Below are 14,099 nucleotides of genomic sequence, written 5' to 3' on the forward strand. Positions count from 1 at the left end.
TGACAGTAGCATTTAGATATTAAAAATATGGCTTCCTTTTTCTGTACAGAGCTGACATGCTCTAGTAGCACCCTTTGGATTCATGACCGCTCAGTAGTTTAGAGATAAGGCTTATTAGGTGGCACAAAGTAAAAGTGAAAGTACCAGTCACACAGCTAGAAAAACAGATAACCCTTTGTGACAGAACAGCTCAATATTTATAATAAAAGCCAATTGAAAAAATTATTTTAGCCAAAAATGAGTAACATGCAATCATAAAATAATGCCTCCGAAGGTGTACATAGCCTTTAAAGTCAATCTGCTATAATACTAAACACTTACTATCATCGCTAAGAGTTAGAAGCCCCGATCCCCGCTTTCTGCCCTCTGCTTACCAAGAGAGAAGCACAATGAAGAGAGCTAAACTATCAGAGCTGCTGGCGGTTAGCGATGGCAGCAAGTCACTTAAGCAGGACACAGCAGTGAAAAGGCACATACAGGGAGGCAGGCTGGAAGCCTCAGTTACACACAGGGATCTTCATAGATCAGAAAAATGCTGAAGATGGACTCTCCTTGGCAATGTTCAGTTGCGCTCAGTGAGTTGCTAAGGAGACTCTTTACACCCTGTTTTCTAGTATAAAAAAAAAAATCTTTCACTAATAAAGTACATTCTAAAAAATGTTACATCCCTTTCTCTACACTATATAAAAATAAAACTTAAATAACAACTAACTCTTTGAGCTGGACTGTAGCCTGACTCATTGCAGCATTTACACTAGTCTGTGGACTGATCGACAGCAGCAATTACACTAGGTTGTGGACTGATCGACCGCAGCATTTACACTAATCTTTGGACTGATCGACCTGCAGCATTTACACTAATCTTTGGACTGATCGACCGCAGCATTTACACTAATCTTTGGACTGATTGACTGCAGCATTTACACTAGACTGAGGACTGATCGACTGCAGCTTTTACAATAGACTTGAGGACTGACTGGCTGCAGCATTTACACTAGGTTGTGGACTGATCGACCACAGCATTTACACTAGACTAAGGACTGACTGACTGCAGTTAGACTTGACTGTGGACTGATTGACTGTAGCATTTACACTACTGATTGCAGCATTTACAATAGACTATGGCTAGATCAATTTTAGTGTTTACAGTAGCTGTAAAATTTACACTAGGCAGTGGACTGATCGACTGCAGCATTTAGAGAAGACTGCAGACTTTACAATGAATGCAGCATCTACACTAGACTGTGGACTGGTCGACTGCAGCTATTTTCTATGTTATATTCTTATATGTGTTTCAAAATAATTTTGCTAGTCAACTGCATTTTAGATATTATATTATGAAATATTAGAGGGAGCCTGTCACAAGGAAATTCCCTGATAAACAAGACACGGTGCCCTATAAGGCTAGCTCAGCTGAATGTAATGATATATTTTACTTGGCGATCTGTTGATTCTTTCTGGAGAATATGCACTCTTAATCCAGATGCAAATCAGCAGTTAAGTGCACCAAAGGCAGGGCCAAGCCACTTTGTGCACTCTGCACCCCCTGCTTCTTCTGTCACCCCCCTCTCTCCTTTATTTCCACTTTTCTCTTACCAGGCTCTTCCTTAACCTCTGAGCTTTCCTCATCTGTTGAGCCATTGTAGTCTGCAATAGGGAGAGTGTCAAACGGAAGAGAACTGTTGCTGTGGAAATAAAAATAAATAATTGGTATACATCTAATGAGTGACTGATCATTTTTTTACTCAAAATGGCTTTCTGTGATGTGCAAAAATGACAGGAACACCTCAACAACTTTTAGATCTCCGCTGTACTTGTAAGGCGTAAGTCCAGGCTTTAAAGATGGTGCCCACTCGCCAGCGCAGTGGGTGCAATAACCACAGGGTTTCTGCTGTTTTAAAACAGCAGAGGCTGGGGCTAATGTCTCCGATTGGTGTTAATGCCGATCACACACATTTAACCCCTCAGATGCTGTGGGTAAATGTGACCACAGCATCTGAGAGTGATAAATCCAAAAGCCGCGCACTTCCAGACCTGGTCGGGGAAGGCGTCCAAAACTAGTAATAGGCCTGAGCCTGTACAAGGCTTCCAGGCCAAATACTAGTATATTTTTAATGCAGGCCTGCAGGTTGCAGCACTGCACTAGACTAAACTGAATCCTGTAATGGATAGATATCCATTACAGAATACAAGTAGCAATCCAATGATAGCTTGTTATAGTCACTTAGATGACTTTAAAAAATGTAAAAAATAAAGTTAAAAGAAAAGTAAACAAAAATTAAAAAATATGAATTTTTTTTATTTGAACGTTCAAATCACCACCTTTTCCTAAATTAAACATCATAGGCATTGCCAAGTCTGAAAACACCCGTTCTATTAAAATTTTAAAATTATTATTCCCATACAGCGAACGGTGTAACATAAAAAAAAAAATCTAAATGGCTGATTTCACTTTACATCACCAAAAAATTTATTAAATAAAAAGTGACCAAAAGTCATACACACTCCAAAATGGCATCAATAAAAAACTACAGATTGTCCCGCAATAAATGAGCCCCCATGCAGCTCTGTAGACTCAAAATATGGCGATGAAAAGAAAAAAATATATAAATAAATAATACATTTCTAAAGTATTAAAACACAAGAATAACTAGATAAATATGGTATCACTGTGATCGTGCTGACCCGGAGAATGAATGGCATAGGGAACGTAAAAACAAAACCCATAAAACTGTGGCAAAATGTTTTGTTTTTTTTTCAAATTCTACCTCTTTGGAATTTTTTTCCAGCTTCGGCAAAACAAGCCCTCATTCAGTTGTGGAAACAGAAAAAAATTAGGGCTCCGGTAAGGCAGGGAGTAAAAAAGGTAGACGCAAAAAAATGAAAATTGCAGGGTCCTAAAAGGGTTAAAGAACACTTTTTCTGATTTTCTTCTGTCGGTGAACAGCACTACTGTCTTATTTGATCACCTGATAAGTAAAGATGCACATACATATTTGTAAAGAGTAAAATTGTCGGGACAGTCGTCTATGACACTTGTATAGGCGTTACTGCGACCTCTCCTGGAAGTGGTTTCTGTCAGTGGCTATGCAAATTTACGCCCGTCTTTTGTCCAGGAATACCTTGTGCAACATCACATGTTCCACAATCTGGACATGAATTTCAATTTGGTGTTTCAGTTTGGGAATTAGTTTAAATTTTAATTTGGTGTTTCAGTTTGGGAATTCGTTTCATAAACCTTACCAATCAGGAAACCCTACAGATTAGATCAGGTCTGGTTTGCTCACTGTTCATTCTTCTATGAATGTCACATGAACTCGGCACAGGGAAGTTGATAACATATGGCAAATTAACCCGTCTTGGTGAATGAAACAATACTCATGCTTGTGACTACAGTAGCAAACTGTGCATAGACTTGTTGGAACCTGCACACCAAACACAGATGTCTGGATCATGAAGAGGTTGTTGGTACAGCCTGCGTGACTTATCTGTGTGCCAGTACCTACTGTTGGATGCAACCCCGCTTCATCAGACATGACGCATTGCAACGGCTCCAAATGTCCATCTGCGATCATATCCAGTGGCCAATTGCAATACATCACATTTCTGTATATCCCCCCACAACTCACACTCAGTAATTAAGTACACATCGGTATGTTGTTCTTCCGAAATATACCTGCTGGGATAATTTTCATACCAATTTTCTCAAATTTCTCGTAATCATTTATAGATGTCTGCTTCAATGATGGGTATCCGAACAAATTTTTTTTTTTGTACTGGCCATAGATACGGTGTTATGCCACTTTCATACGAAACCATATATACCATATCTTTCGCCGCATAAGGCTCATTTTTTCCCACCAAAAATGTGGGGGAAATGCAAGAGCGTCTTATGGGGTGAATACTAATGACCACTTCCATTATGGAAGCGCTCATTAGTATTGGAAGACCGGGAAGAGGTGAATGTAGCACTCCCCGGGGTCACAGCAGAGCGTGCGACAAGAAGAAGAGATGGAGTTGTATCCTGGGAGAGTAAGTGGATTATTTTTTTTCAATTGCTCTGAGCAAGGAGGTCTGTACTAAGGTCTCAGGGTCACTCACATTGAGAGGTCTGATCTGAGGTCTGAATAGGGCTGTTATCTGAGGTCTGGGGGGTCATTCACATAGGGGGGGTCTGATCTGTGGTCTGAATAGGGCTGTTATCTGAGGTCTGGGAGTGATTCATATTGGGGGTCTGATCTGAGGTCTGAATGGGGTTGTTATTTGAGGTCTGGGGTCATTCACATTGGGGGGTCCGATCAAAGGTCTGAATACGGGGGTTCTTATTCATATTGGGGCTCTGATCTAAGGTCTGATTGGGGGTCACCCACATTGGGGTCTGAGCTGAGTGCACATGAATGCTACTGTTTTAGTGATTTTTTTTATTCGTCTTGAAGGAGTGGCACCTTCAAGTGTAAATGCGCTTCTATTCTGGGAGAAGCATTCATATGCACTTTTGCCGCACCTATCTAATAGGCGACCTTGGTTAAGGTGGTACATATAGCTGTGTGTGCTCCTTCTCTCATTGAATGTTGATGCACACAGAGGTAACTAGAAGCAGCACACTATATGTTCAGGGTCTGCTCTCCTGAACATAGATGCACAACTGCATAGGTAGGTATAGAGTAGGACCTGCCTGACCTGAGACCACTGTGGCGCTGGGACGGTGGGCACAGATGTGTTTTGATCAAAATACATTGAATAAAAATATAAACGCAACACTTTCGGTTTTGCTCCCATTTCGCATGAGCTGAACTCAAAGATCTGAAACATTTTATACATACACAAAAGACCCATTACTCTCAAATATTGTTCACAAATCTGTCTAAATCTGTGTTAGTGAGCACTTCTCCTTTGCCGAGATAATCCATCCCACCTCACAGGTGCGGCATATGAAGGTGTTGATTATACAGCATGAATATTGCACAGGTGTGCCTTAGACTGCCCACTATAAAATACCACTCTGAAATGTGCAGTTTGATCACACAGCACAATACCACAGATATTGCAATGTTTAAGGGAGCGTGCAATTGACATGCTGACTGCAGGAATGTCTACCAGAGCTGTTGCCGTGCAATGAATGTTCATTTCTCTACCATAAGCTGTCTCCAAAGGCGTTTCAGAGAATTTGGCAGTACATCCAACCGGCCTCACAACCGCAGACCACGTGTAACCACAGCAGACCTCCACATCCACCTCCATGATCATCTAAGAACAGCCACCCGGACAGTTGCAGCAACAATCGGTTTGCATAACCAAAGAATTTCTACACAAACTGTCAGAAACCATCTCCGTGAAGCTCATCTGCATGCTCGTCGTCCTCATCGGGTTCTGGACCTGACTGCAGTTCGTCGTCATAACCTACATGAGTAGTCAAATGCTCACATTCGATGGCGTCTGGTACGTTGGAGAGGCGTTCTGTTCAAGGATGAGACCTGGTTTTCACTGTTCAAAGCAGAGCGCAAACAGCGTGTGTGGTGTGGTGTGGGTGGGCGGTTTGCTGACATCAACGTTGTGGATCTAGTGGCCCATGGTGGTGGTGGGGTTATGATATGGGCAGACGTATGTTATGGACAATGAACACAGGTGCATTTTATTAATGGCATTTTGAATGCAGAGAGATACCATGACGAGATCCTGAGGCCCATTGTTGTGCCATTCATCCACGACCATCGCCTCATGTTGCAGCATGATAATGCCATGTCCCCATATTGCAAGGATCTGTACACAATTCCTGGAATCTGAGAACATCCCAGTTCTTGCATGGCCAACATACTCACCGGACATGTCACCCATTGTGCATGTTTAGGATGCTCTGGATCGGCGTATACGACAGCGTATTCCAGTTCCTGCCAATAGTCTGCAACTTTGCACAGCTATTGATGAGGAGTGGACCAACATTCCACAGGCCACAATCAACAACCTGATCAACTCTTTGCGACGGAGATGTGTTGCACTGCACTGAGGCAAATGGTGGCCACACCAGATACTGACTGGTTTTCTGACACCTTCCCAGTAAGGCAAAACTGTGCACATTTCAGAGTATCCTTTTATTGTGGGCAGTCTAAGGCACATCTGTGCAATATTCATGCTGTCTAATCAGCACCTTGATATGCCGCACCTGTGAGGTGGGATGGATAATCTCTGGAAAGTAGAAGTGCTCACTAACACAGATTTAGACAGATTTGTGAACAATATTTGAGAGTAATGGGTCTTTTGTGTATGTAGAAAATGTTTCAGATCTTAGAGTCCAGCTCATGCAAAAGGGGAGCAAAACCGAAAGTGTTGCGTTTATATTTTTGTTCAGTGTATATTGGTTAAGAGTCTCAAATTTTAACATTAATAAAAATATATGTTTGCATCTACTGTTTTAGTGCATTATTTTCTGTGATTTATTTTTTCACTCCCATTATTATACGAGACAGGAATGGTAACATATTCTGAGGCCATGATCATCACACTGTCCCCGGTACTTTTAGGACTTGCATGAAAAATGTACTGCAAATTTCTGTACATACCTTTTCTCCGACACCTTTTGTTCAGTCTGTGACAACTTTTCATTAAGACTTCTAATTTTTGCTTTTTTCTCATTTAACACCAATGTAAATTTAGTGTAAAGATTTTGTTCCAGTTCCTCCTTGCTGTTCACAGATTTGTCAAGCCTGAAAAATAAAGAACAAATATTAAAGGGGATGTGTGCTTTTTTCAAAAAGGGTCCCAAAAGACCCCTGCGATCAGCGGTAATCTGCAGAAGAAACCGTCAGCAACTGTTCAGCTCCCCTGTAGCGTCACCACAGGGGAAGTGATTGGAAATACCTGGAAATGTCAGATCCTCCAGGGTGAGAGATCCTCTTTGTAGATTTTGCCATTATGGCTATCGTGTGACTAAACAGTGATGAGAAGAGAATGTATATGCGGCCATATATATCAATACTAGTGTAGACAAAACATCAGCTAATCAAATTCCAGCTCTCATGTTTCGCGTTCAGTTCAGAAAATAAAAGTTGTAATTAAATTAGCTGCTATGAGCATTTTTTCCCTTTTTGCTCTCAAAAGTTTTCCTAAAAGAAGTCCTCTGAATTGTGATGAGTGGATTACAACAACACATGGCACACTCTGCAAGCTTATACATAGAAGTGGATGTAAAAAACCTCTTACTGTTCATGCATGTGATTCCAGTCCTGCCGGAGCCTTTCGTTTTCCTTCAGCAGATGTTCATTTCTACTATGTAATTCTGTTGCACAGTTCAAGCAATAATCAATTAAGTCTTTGATGATTTCAGCGGGGTCTGGAGCATTCCTGAGTTTGAGTGATCCAAGTTTAAACTGTAAAGACAATAAGATGCAGAAACAGAGTCACACTGGGGGCCAAAAACCTCCCTGACATACATACAAAGCTGAGAAAACCTCATCTCTGCATAGAAGCCACCAAATGGATTGGGTTTGTGGCTATATTATTAGATGGAAGCTTTTGCCTTGCATTGATTGCAGTTAAGTGCCACGTATTACTAAAGTCCTGGGTTCAAATCCGACCAAGGGCAATATCTGTAGGGATTCTGTATGTTCTGACAGGTTAATTGGACCTAGTGTGTGCATCTAAAAAAGGTCAGTGGGCACTGGTTTTCATCATCTGAAATATGTCAGTTAGCACTGGTTTTCATGGAAGAGACTCATCAGCTAGGTTGAACTAGCCCACCAGAGTACCGAAGGATCCTTCGATAGGCCCAGTCTCTGAAGCCATAGTGGGATCCTAAGGTCCAGGCAAAACATCCCATTTGAAGCTGCTTTAGGAGCATTCATTTGCCATTAGGGTATATCGCTCTGATTCAAAACCTATTAGACTTTATGTATGATCTATAAGTTTTCGGCCCGAGAATATTTTTTCTTTTGTGGGCCCAAGGAACCCCAGTCCGACGCTGCCTGTCAGGTGTATGGAGACATTTTCAGGCAATGCCCCTGGGAAAAAGGTATGCACATTAGCTTATGTCTGATAAACCAGAGACTCCGCCAAAACAAAGAGTGAGAGTTGTCTATGGAGGAGTCTCTTGTCCGGCTGACTTGAGCTACTTTGCATGTCTAAAACAGGGAAATTTAGCTTGTGAGCCACTCAGGGCAAGGCCTGTGAAATAAGATGGCCCTATATAAGCAACAGAAAATATACAAATAATAGGCAGCCAATATATTAGATTTTCTATTCCATTTTCAGTATGGAATTATTTCCCCCCCCTCTTTATTGTTATTACTAAATTCTTGTTTCTGTATTAGTAGAGTTGATCAACAACACCTGAAAAACATGGTTATTTGCTGTGGTTTTGCCCTAAGAGGATGCATGATTCGAAGTATCCAATGTGAATCCATAAAATGAATAATAATAAAAACTATCATTATTTTTTATTAAATTGTAACAAGTAAATGGTGGTTCTCTGACCTGGCCGATTAAAGGGTGCCAACATTGGTCAATTGGTAAAGGCACCTCATCAGGGCCACTTTCATGTGATGAGCAGTATTTTGCATTAGTACTTATAACCCAGGACCAACTACAGATGCTTATTTGCTTCTATGATACTCTAACTCCAGCTCTGATGAGGTCCGGGTGTTGCACAAAAAATACTGGCACAAAAAAAGCACCAATATTTGGCCCTCAGAAAGTGACCTAAAGGTCCCTTTACATGGGCCAGCGATCTAGCAGATTGTCTGGAATGAAGCATTCCTTCACAACAATCTGCTGATCTCTAGCGGAGGAGATCAGTACATTTCCATGCAGATATCCCCCTCGGCTTCTCTGGCTAATGCCATCGCTCTTCCCCATACTGTCTCGCTGTTTCTCGGCAGCAGATTGTGTTTACACAGCACCATCTGCCACTGGGAAACGATGATCTTTTTAGCTGCACAAAAGATACAATTACTTGATGAACGAGCGTTCTGCTTGGAGCGTGGAGTCCGCTGCATTAATAAGAGCCAAGCCCCTTTCCGGACAGCAGAGACACGGAGCATTAACATGATTGATAATGCTCTGTGCCTCTCTGTGATCTCTTTACTACAAAAACACAGTGAGATATAGTTGTCACAGTGATTTTGTAGTAAAAAGATCACAGAGAGGCACGGGGCATTATCAATCATATTAATGCCCCGTGCCTCTGCTGTCCGGAACGGGGCTTGGCTATCTTTCACACAGCGGATTACACACGGGATCGGCTCTTGTGAAAGAGCCCTTACACCACAAGATCAGACGAGCGTTACTAGTAATGCTCATTAGCGATAAGGCTACTTTCACACTAGCGTTTCACGGATCCGCTTGAACGGCATTTCAAACGGATCCGTCAATAACGGAGCCAAACAGAAGCAATTCAGACGGATCCGTTTGTACGGATCCGTCTGTATTACGGATCCGTTTGTCACGTTGGTTTCCGTTTTGTCATCCGTTTAGCGGATCCGTTTTGAAAGGAAAAGCATCTCTAGGTTCCATCTTCATGTATTGAGATCTATAGGGTTGTAATGCTCCTATATTTCTCCATGGCTATCTTGTTGAAGTTCCAAAGCTGGTCCGACTTTGATAATGGACCACACCTTTCGGACTCTTGTACACGACTACATGCACTTATAAAGATGTATAGTGTTCGTTAGCGGGCCATATGTCCCTGATCGTCGTACAGGAGTATTACAGAGCATCATGATGCTGACCATGTTGTGCCGCAAACTGGGCTATTGTCCTGCACTCATATGATCTATTAGTGCAAGACTATATCCCCGCGGGCAGCTCAACTAGCACAGGATGATTGTACACTATGATGCTGTGTACTCTCGTGTGCACGATCAATGCCACTACGGGACATATGGCCTGCTCACGGACCGTATGTCTCTTGGGGCATACAGTCGTGTGCAAGAGGCCTTAAAGGGGTTTTCTCATCTCATACAATGGGGGCATACCACTTTAAGATATACCTACATTGTCTTATAGGTGCGGGTCCCACGGCTGGGACCCTCACATATATTGAGAACGAAGCCAAGAAAGTAGATGAGGTTGCACTGTGCTGCCGCCCTCCATTCAGTTCTATGGGAGAGGCGGGGATTAGCGCTTGGTGGTGGACATACCATGGGAAATGTGTCCTACAGCAACAGTGCTCCCCGCTCCGTTCTCGATATAGGTGCGGGTCCTACCAATGTTACCACACCTATCAGACAATGGGGGCATATTCAAGTGAAATCCCCCCATTGTCTATGTGAATACCCCTTTAAAAACTCTATGTCCCTTGCGTGTCCCTTGTGGTAATCACACTAGTTATTTTAGCGTCATCGGGAAATCATTAAACGTTAAAATCACAATTAATGAATTCCTGATGATGCTGACAGACCGTGACTCCCACAAGGGCTCATATGAAAGGGCACAAGATTGAACAATGAACAAGCATTTGCTTGTTCATGTTCCAATCATAGGTTCTACGATCAATAAAGAGCCAAAATTTAGCTCATTATTGATGGGCAGGTGTTAATGGATCTTACGACATTGGCACTAATGCTGTTTTGATATAAAAACTACCAAGGGTGTTGTAATAAACGCACAGTAGTGAGACTAGGGTAGTTTTTATTTCAACACAGCTAGAGTGCCAATGTTCCCTGTACAGGACAATAAAAAGACAGACACAGTGCAGTAAAGTATAATTTTTTTTATTTTTTTTTTATGTCAATCAATAAATAAATAAATAAACAAAATATAAACTTTTTTTATTTTTTTCACAACTGTTCATAACTGGTAGGGGAGGTGGACTGTCGTGGACTTGCGCTGGGGCTGGCAATGGTAGCCCCCCTGTCCTGGCGAGCCACTGAGGATAAACTACGGGCCATAGGAAAGGATGCAGGGCGTAATTGAGGGGTGTGGAGAAAGGAAGGGTCTGAGGAGGAGGAGGGGACCCGAGCATGTGTAGAGGTGGAGGGAGTTTGAAAAGAAGTAGGAGGAAAAGGGGCAGGAGAAGAAAAAGAAGAAGAAGGAAACACATGCTCGGGGGGGTGGGAAGGGAAAGGTTGGCGGTACTGGCCACTGCTGTGGGATGGGGGGTAGGTGTGGGATGGGGGGTAGGTGTGGGATGGGGGGTAGGTGTGGGATGGGGGTGGGGGTGGGGGTTGGGGGCGGTGCATGATTTCCCATGACCCGTTCTCTACCATGATCTTAAACTGATGCAACTGCTCGGGCGTCATTGAGTCCATCAAACCGATCATGTTTAGCCCATAATGGTAGTTTGGGCTGCGTTGATGCGCCGACTCCGCCCCTTGCCAGCGGCGAATCAAGTCAGCACCAAACTCCATTTGATGTCGGGCAAAACCTTCTAGAGCGTCGGAAACGACCTCTACAAGGTTTGCATAATCGGCTCGACTTGGCCTACCAGATCTCTGCCCGCTCACCAGGGCTCTTAAATTTTGACGGAAACCTAAGAGCCTCTGTTGAGCGGAGGGACCCGGTAGGGGACCCGGATTATCCTGAGCCGATGCATCAGGGACAGGAGGGCTGGCGCTGGCGATCTGTTCCGGTTCCGCCTCAGGAGGTTGGTCAGGCTCCCGAGTGAGGCTGGCACTTCTGTAGGAAAAAAAAAAGGAAAGTTAGGAATTGTTCTTTAAATAATAAAACATCTATGTTCTATGCTATGTCTACCGTATAGCATAGGGGGCTGTCCAAAACAGGGGAGCCAAACGCTCCACTGTCTCAGACAGCCCCTTACACTCAGACGGAGAGAACAGTTGTCCATCTGACTGTGGGGGGCTGTCCAAAACAGGGGAGCCAAACGCTACCCTGTCTCAGACAGCCCCTTACACTCAAACGGAGAGAACAGTGGTCCATCTGACTGTGGGGGGCTGTCTAAAACAGGGGAGCCAAACGCTACCCTGTCTCAGACAGCCCCTTACACTCAGACGGAGAGAACAGTTGTCCATCTGACTGTGGGGGGCTGTCTAAAACAGGGGAGCCAAACGCTACCCTGTCTCAGACAGCCCCTTACACTCAGACGGAGAGAACAGTTGTCCATCTGACTGTGGGGGGCTGTCTAAAACAGGGGAGCCAAACGCTACCCTGTCTCAGACAGCCCCTTACACTCAGACGGAGAGAACAGTTGTCCATCTGACTGTGGGGGGCTGTCTAAAACAGGGGAGCCAAACGCTACCCTGTCTCAGACAGCCCCTTACACTCAGACGGAGAGAACAGTTGTCCATCTGACTGTGGGGGGCTGTCTAAAACAGGGGAGCCAAACGCTACCCTGTCTCGGACAGCCCCTTTACAATTTATTTTTTAAACAGTTGTTATAAATATTTACCTTTTTGGTGCCATGGCCTTTCGTAGGAACCCCAGGGCCGCCGTATGGATGTATGTGGCCCCTGAGGTTCCTCCGGAGCCACTCGGGGCCTGACCCTCCTTGTTATAATCCCTCCTGAAGCGGTCCCGGATAGATCGCCAACGCGTTATAACCAGTTTGACTATGGAAAAAAACAATAAAAACTAAAATCAGCATGATGAAAGGAAAACAAGAATATTTTAATTTATTAAAATGCATATTGTTTTACTTACCATATTTCTCCTGAGCCGCCGCATCTAGATCCCCCCAGGTCTCTAAAAGTTCTGCAGAGATGTCCCTCCAGAGCCGCTGGGTATGGCGATAATCGGCGTGGTGGCGGTCGGCGTGGTCCCATAACGCTGGACGCGCCTCCACCAGTCGGATGAGGAGCAGGTTATTGATGCTCGGAAACCCGAACTCCTCATCCTCCCTGGTGGAGCCTAGGGAACCCTGAAAAAAAAGGAAATACAAAATTTAATGTAAATCCTAATACAAAATGCTAAATAAACTACTAAATTCAATACTTACACGTCTACGACCGCCACGCTCATTCCCGCGGACTCTGGAGGCGACTGGGGGATCCTCGCTGGCGGCTCTAGGTGCAGATTGCTAATACAAATAAAAAAAATTTTAGAAGACCGTACTTAAACCAATTTTTAAGAAATCTATATATATATATATACTTACTTCTTGACAGCCCCGGTCCGGGCTTGGTCCACCTCCCCTGGATGCTGGTGAGCTGGCCCCGGCAGCACCGCCCACTTCGGGAGAGCCCTCCTCTGAAGATGATGAAGAAATCTATAATAAGAGCACATACTGATTAATGCAACAAATCAAACAGTAAAAAGTCCAAGTGTTGATTTTATACTTACGGGCCACTGGATATGGCGGCGCCTTCTGGGTGGGTTACGCCAGTCGATTGATGATGTCTTCTTAGATGACATCTGTACGCAACAAAATACCAGACAAAATGCAGATACCGTTAAAGGAACTTGTAGAGCACTATTTCCTCATATATCAACATTTTTTTAGTTTTTTTAATACTTACTTTTTAAAATATCGATATTGGCTTCCCCACCGCAGATCTCTTTTTTTCTTTTTTTGTACGACCCTAATAATAAAATAATTAAAAAAATTAATCCGACAGAAGCCATAATCCCCCCAAGTTACATAAACACCGCGAGAGACAGCAGCCCTGCATAGTGCCAGCAGCCCCCCACAATGACATCAGGCTCCCAGTTCCAAACAACTCTCCCACAGTGCCCAGAGCCCCCCCCAATGCCAGCAGCCCCCACCCACAGTTCCAGCCACAAACACCCCCGCACTGCCAGAAGCACCGCACAGTTCCAGCCTCAAAAAACCCTGCAGTTCCATCCAGAAGCACCGCACAGTTCCAGCCACAAACACCCCCGCAGTGCCAGCAAACCGCACAGTTCCAGCCACAAACACCCCCGCACTGCCAGAAGCACCGCACAGTTCCAGCCACAAAAAACCCTGCAGTTCCATCCAGAAGCACCGCACAGTTCCAGCCACAAACACCCCCGCAGTGCCAGCAAACCGCACAGTTCCAGCCACAAACACCCCCGCACTGCCAGAAGCACCGCACAGTTCCAGCCACAAAAAACCCTGCAGTTCCATCCAGAAGCACCGCACAGTTCCAGCCACAAACACCCCCGCAGTGCCAGCAAACCGCACTGTTCCAGCCACAAACACCCCCGCAGTGCCAGCAGCAACCACAGTTCCA

At 44.1% G+C, this 14,099-nt stretch overlaps 1 protein-coding gene and 1 long non-coding RNA gene across 3 annotated transcripts in view; both read right to left on the bottom strand.

Annotated features, from left to right (window-relative positions):
* The window catches only part of XRCC4 (X-ray repair cross complementing 4), a 351,886-nt gene that overhangs the window by 172,754 nt on the left and 165,033 nt on the right, over positions 1-14,099 (bottom strand). For both annotated transcript variants that reach the window (XM_044276015.1, XM_044276016.1), the window contains exons 4-6: positions 7,198-7,364; positions 6,558-6,701; positions 1,597-1,685 (exon numbers count right to left, since the gene is read on the bottom strand). In XM_044276015.1, coding sequence (XP_044131950.1) covers positions 1,597-1,685; positions 6,558-6,701; positions 7,198-7,364 — 400 coding nt within the window. The remainder of the gene's footprint in view (positions 1-1,596; positions 1,686-6,557; positions 6,702-7,197; positions 7,365-14,099) is intronic.
* On the bottom strand, positions 12,630-13,221 carry LOC122924680. The gene is made up of 3 exons (XR_006387422.1): positions 13,043-13,221; positions 12,884-12,964; positions 12,630-12,805 (listed from the first exon to the last, which is right to left on the bottom strand). It is a non-coding gene; the product is annotated as an uncharacterized LOC122924680 (long non-coding RNA).

This window comes from Bufo gargarizans, chromosome 1 (assembly GCF_014858855.1).
Source record: "Bufo gargarizans isolate SCDJY-AF-19 chromosome 1, ASM1485885v1, whole genome shotgun sequence".
Taxonomy (NCBI): Eukaryota; Metazoa; Chordata; class Amphibia; order Anura; family Bufonidae; genus Bufo; species Bufo gargarizans.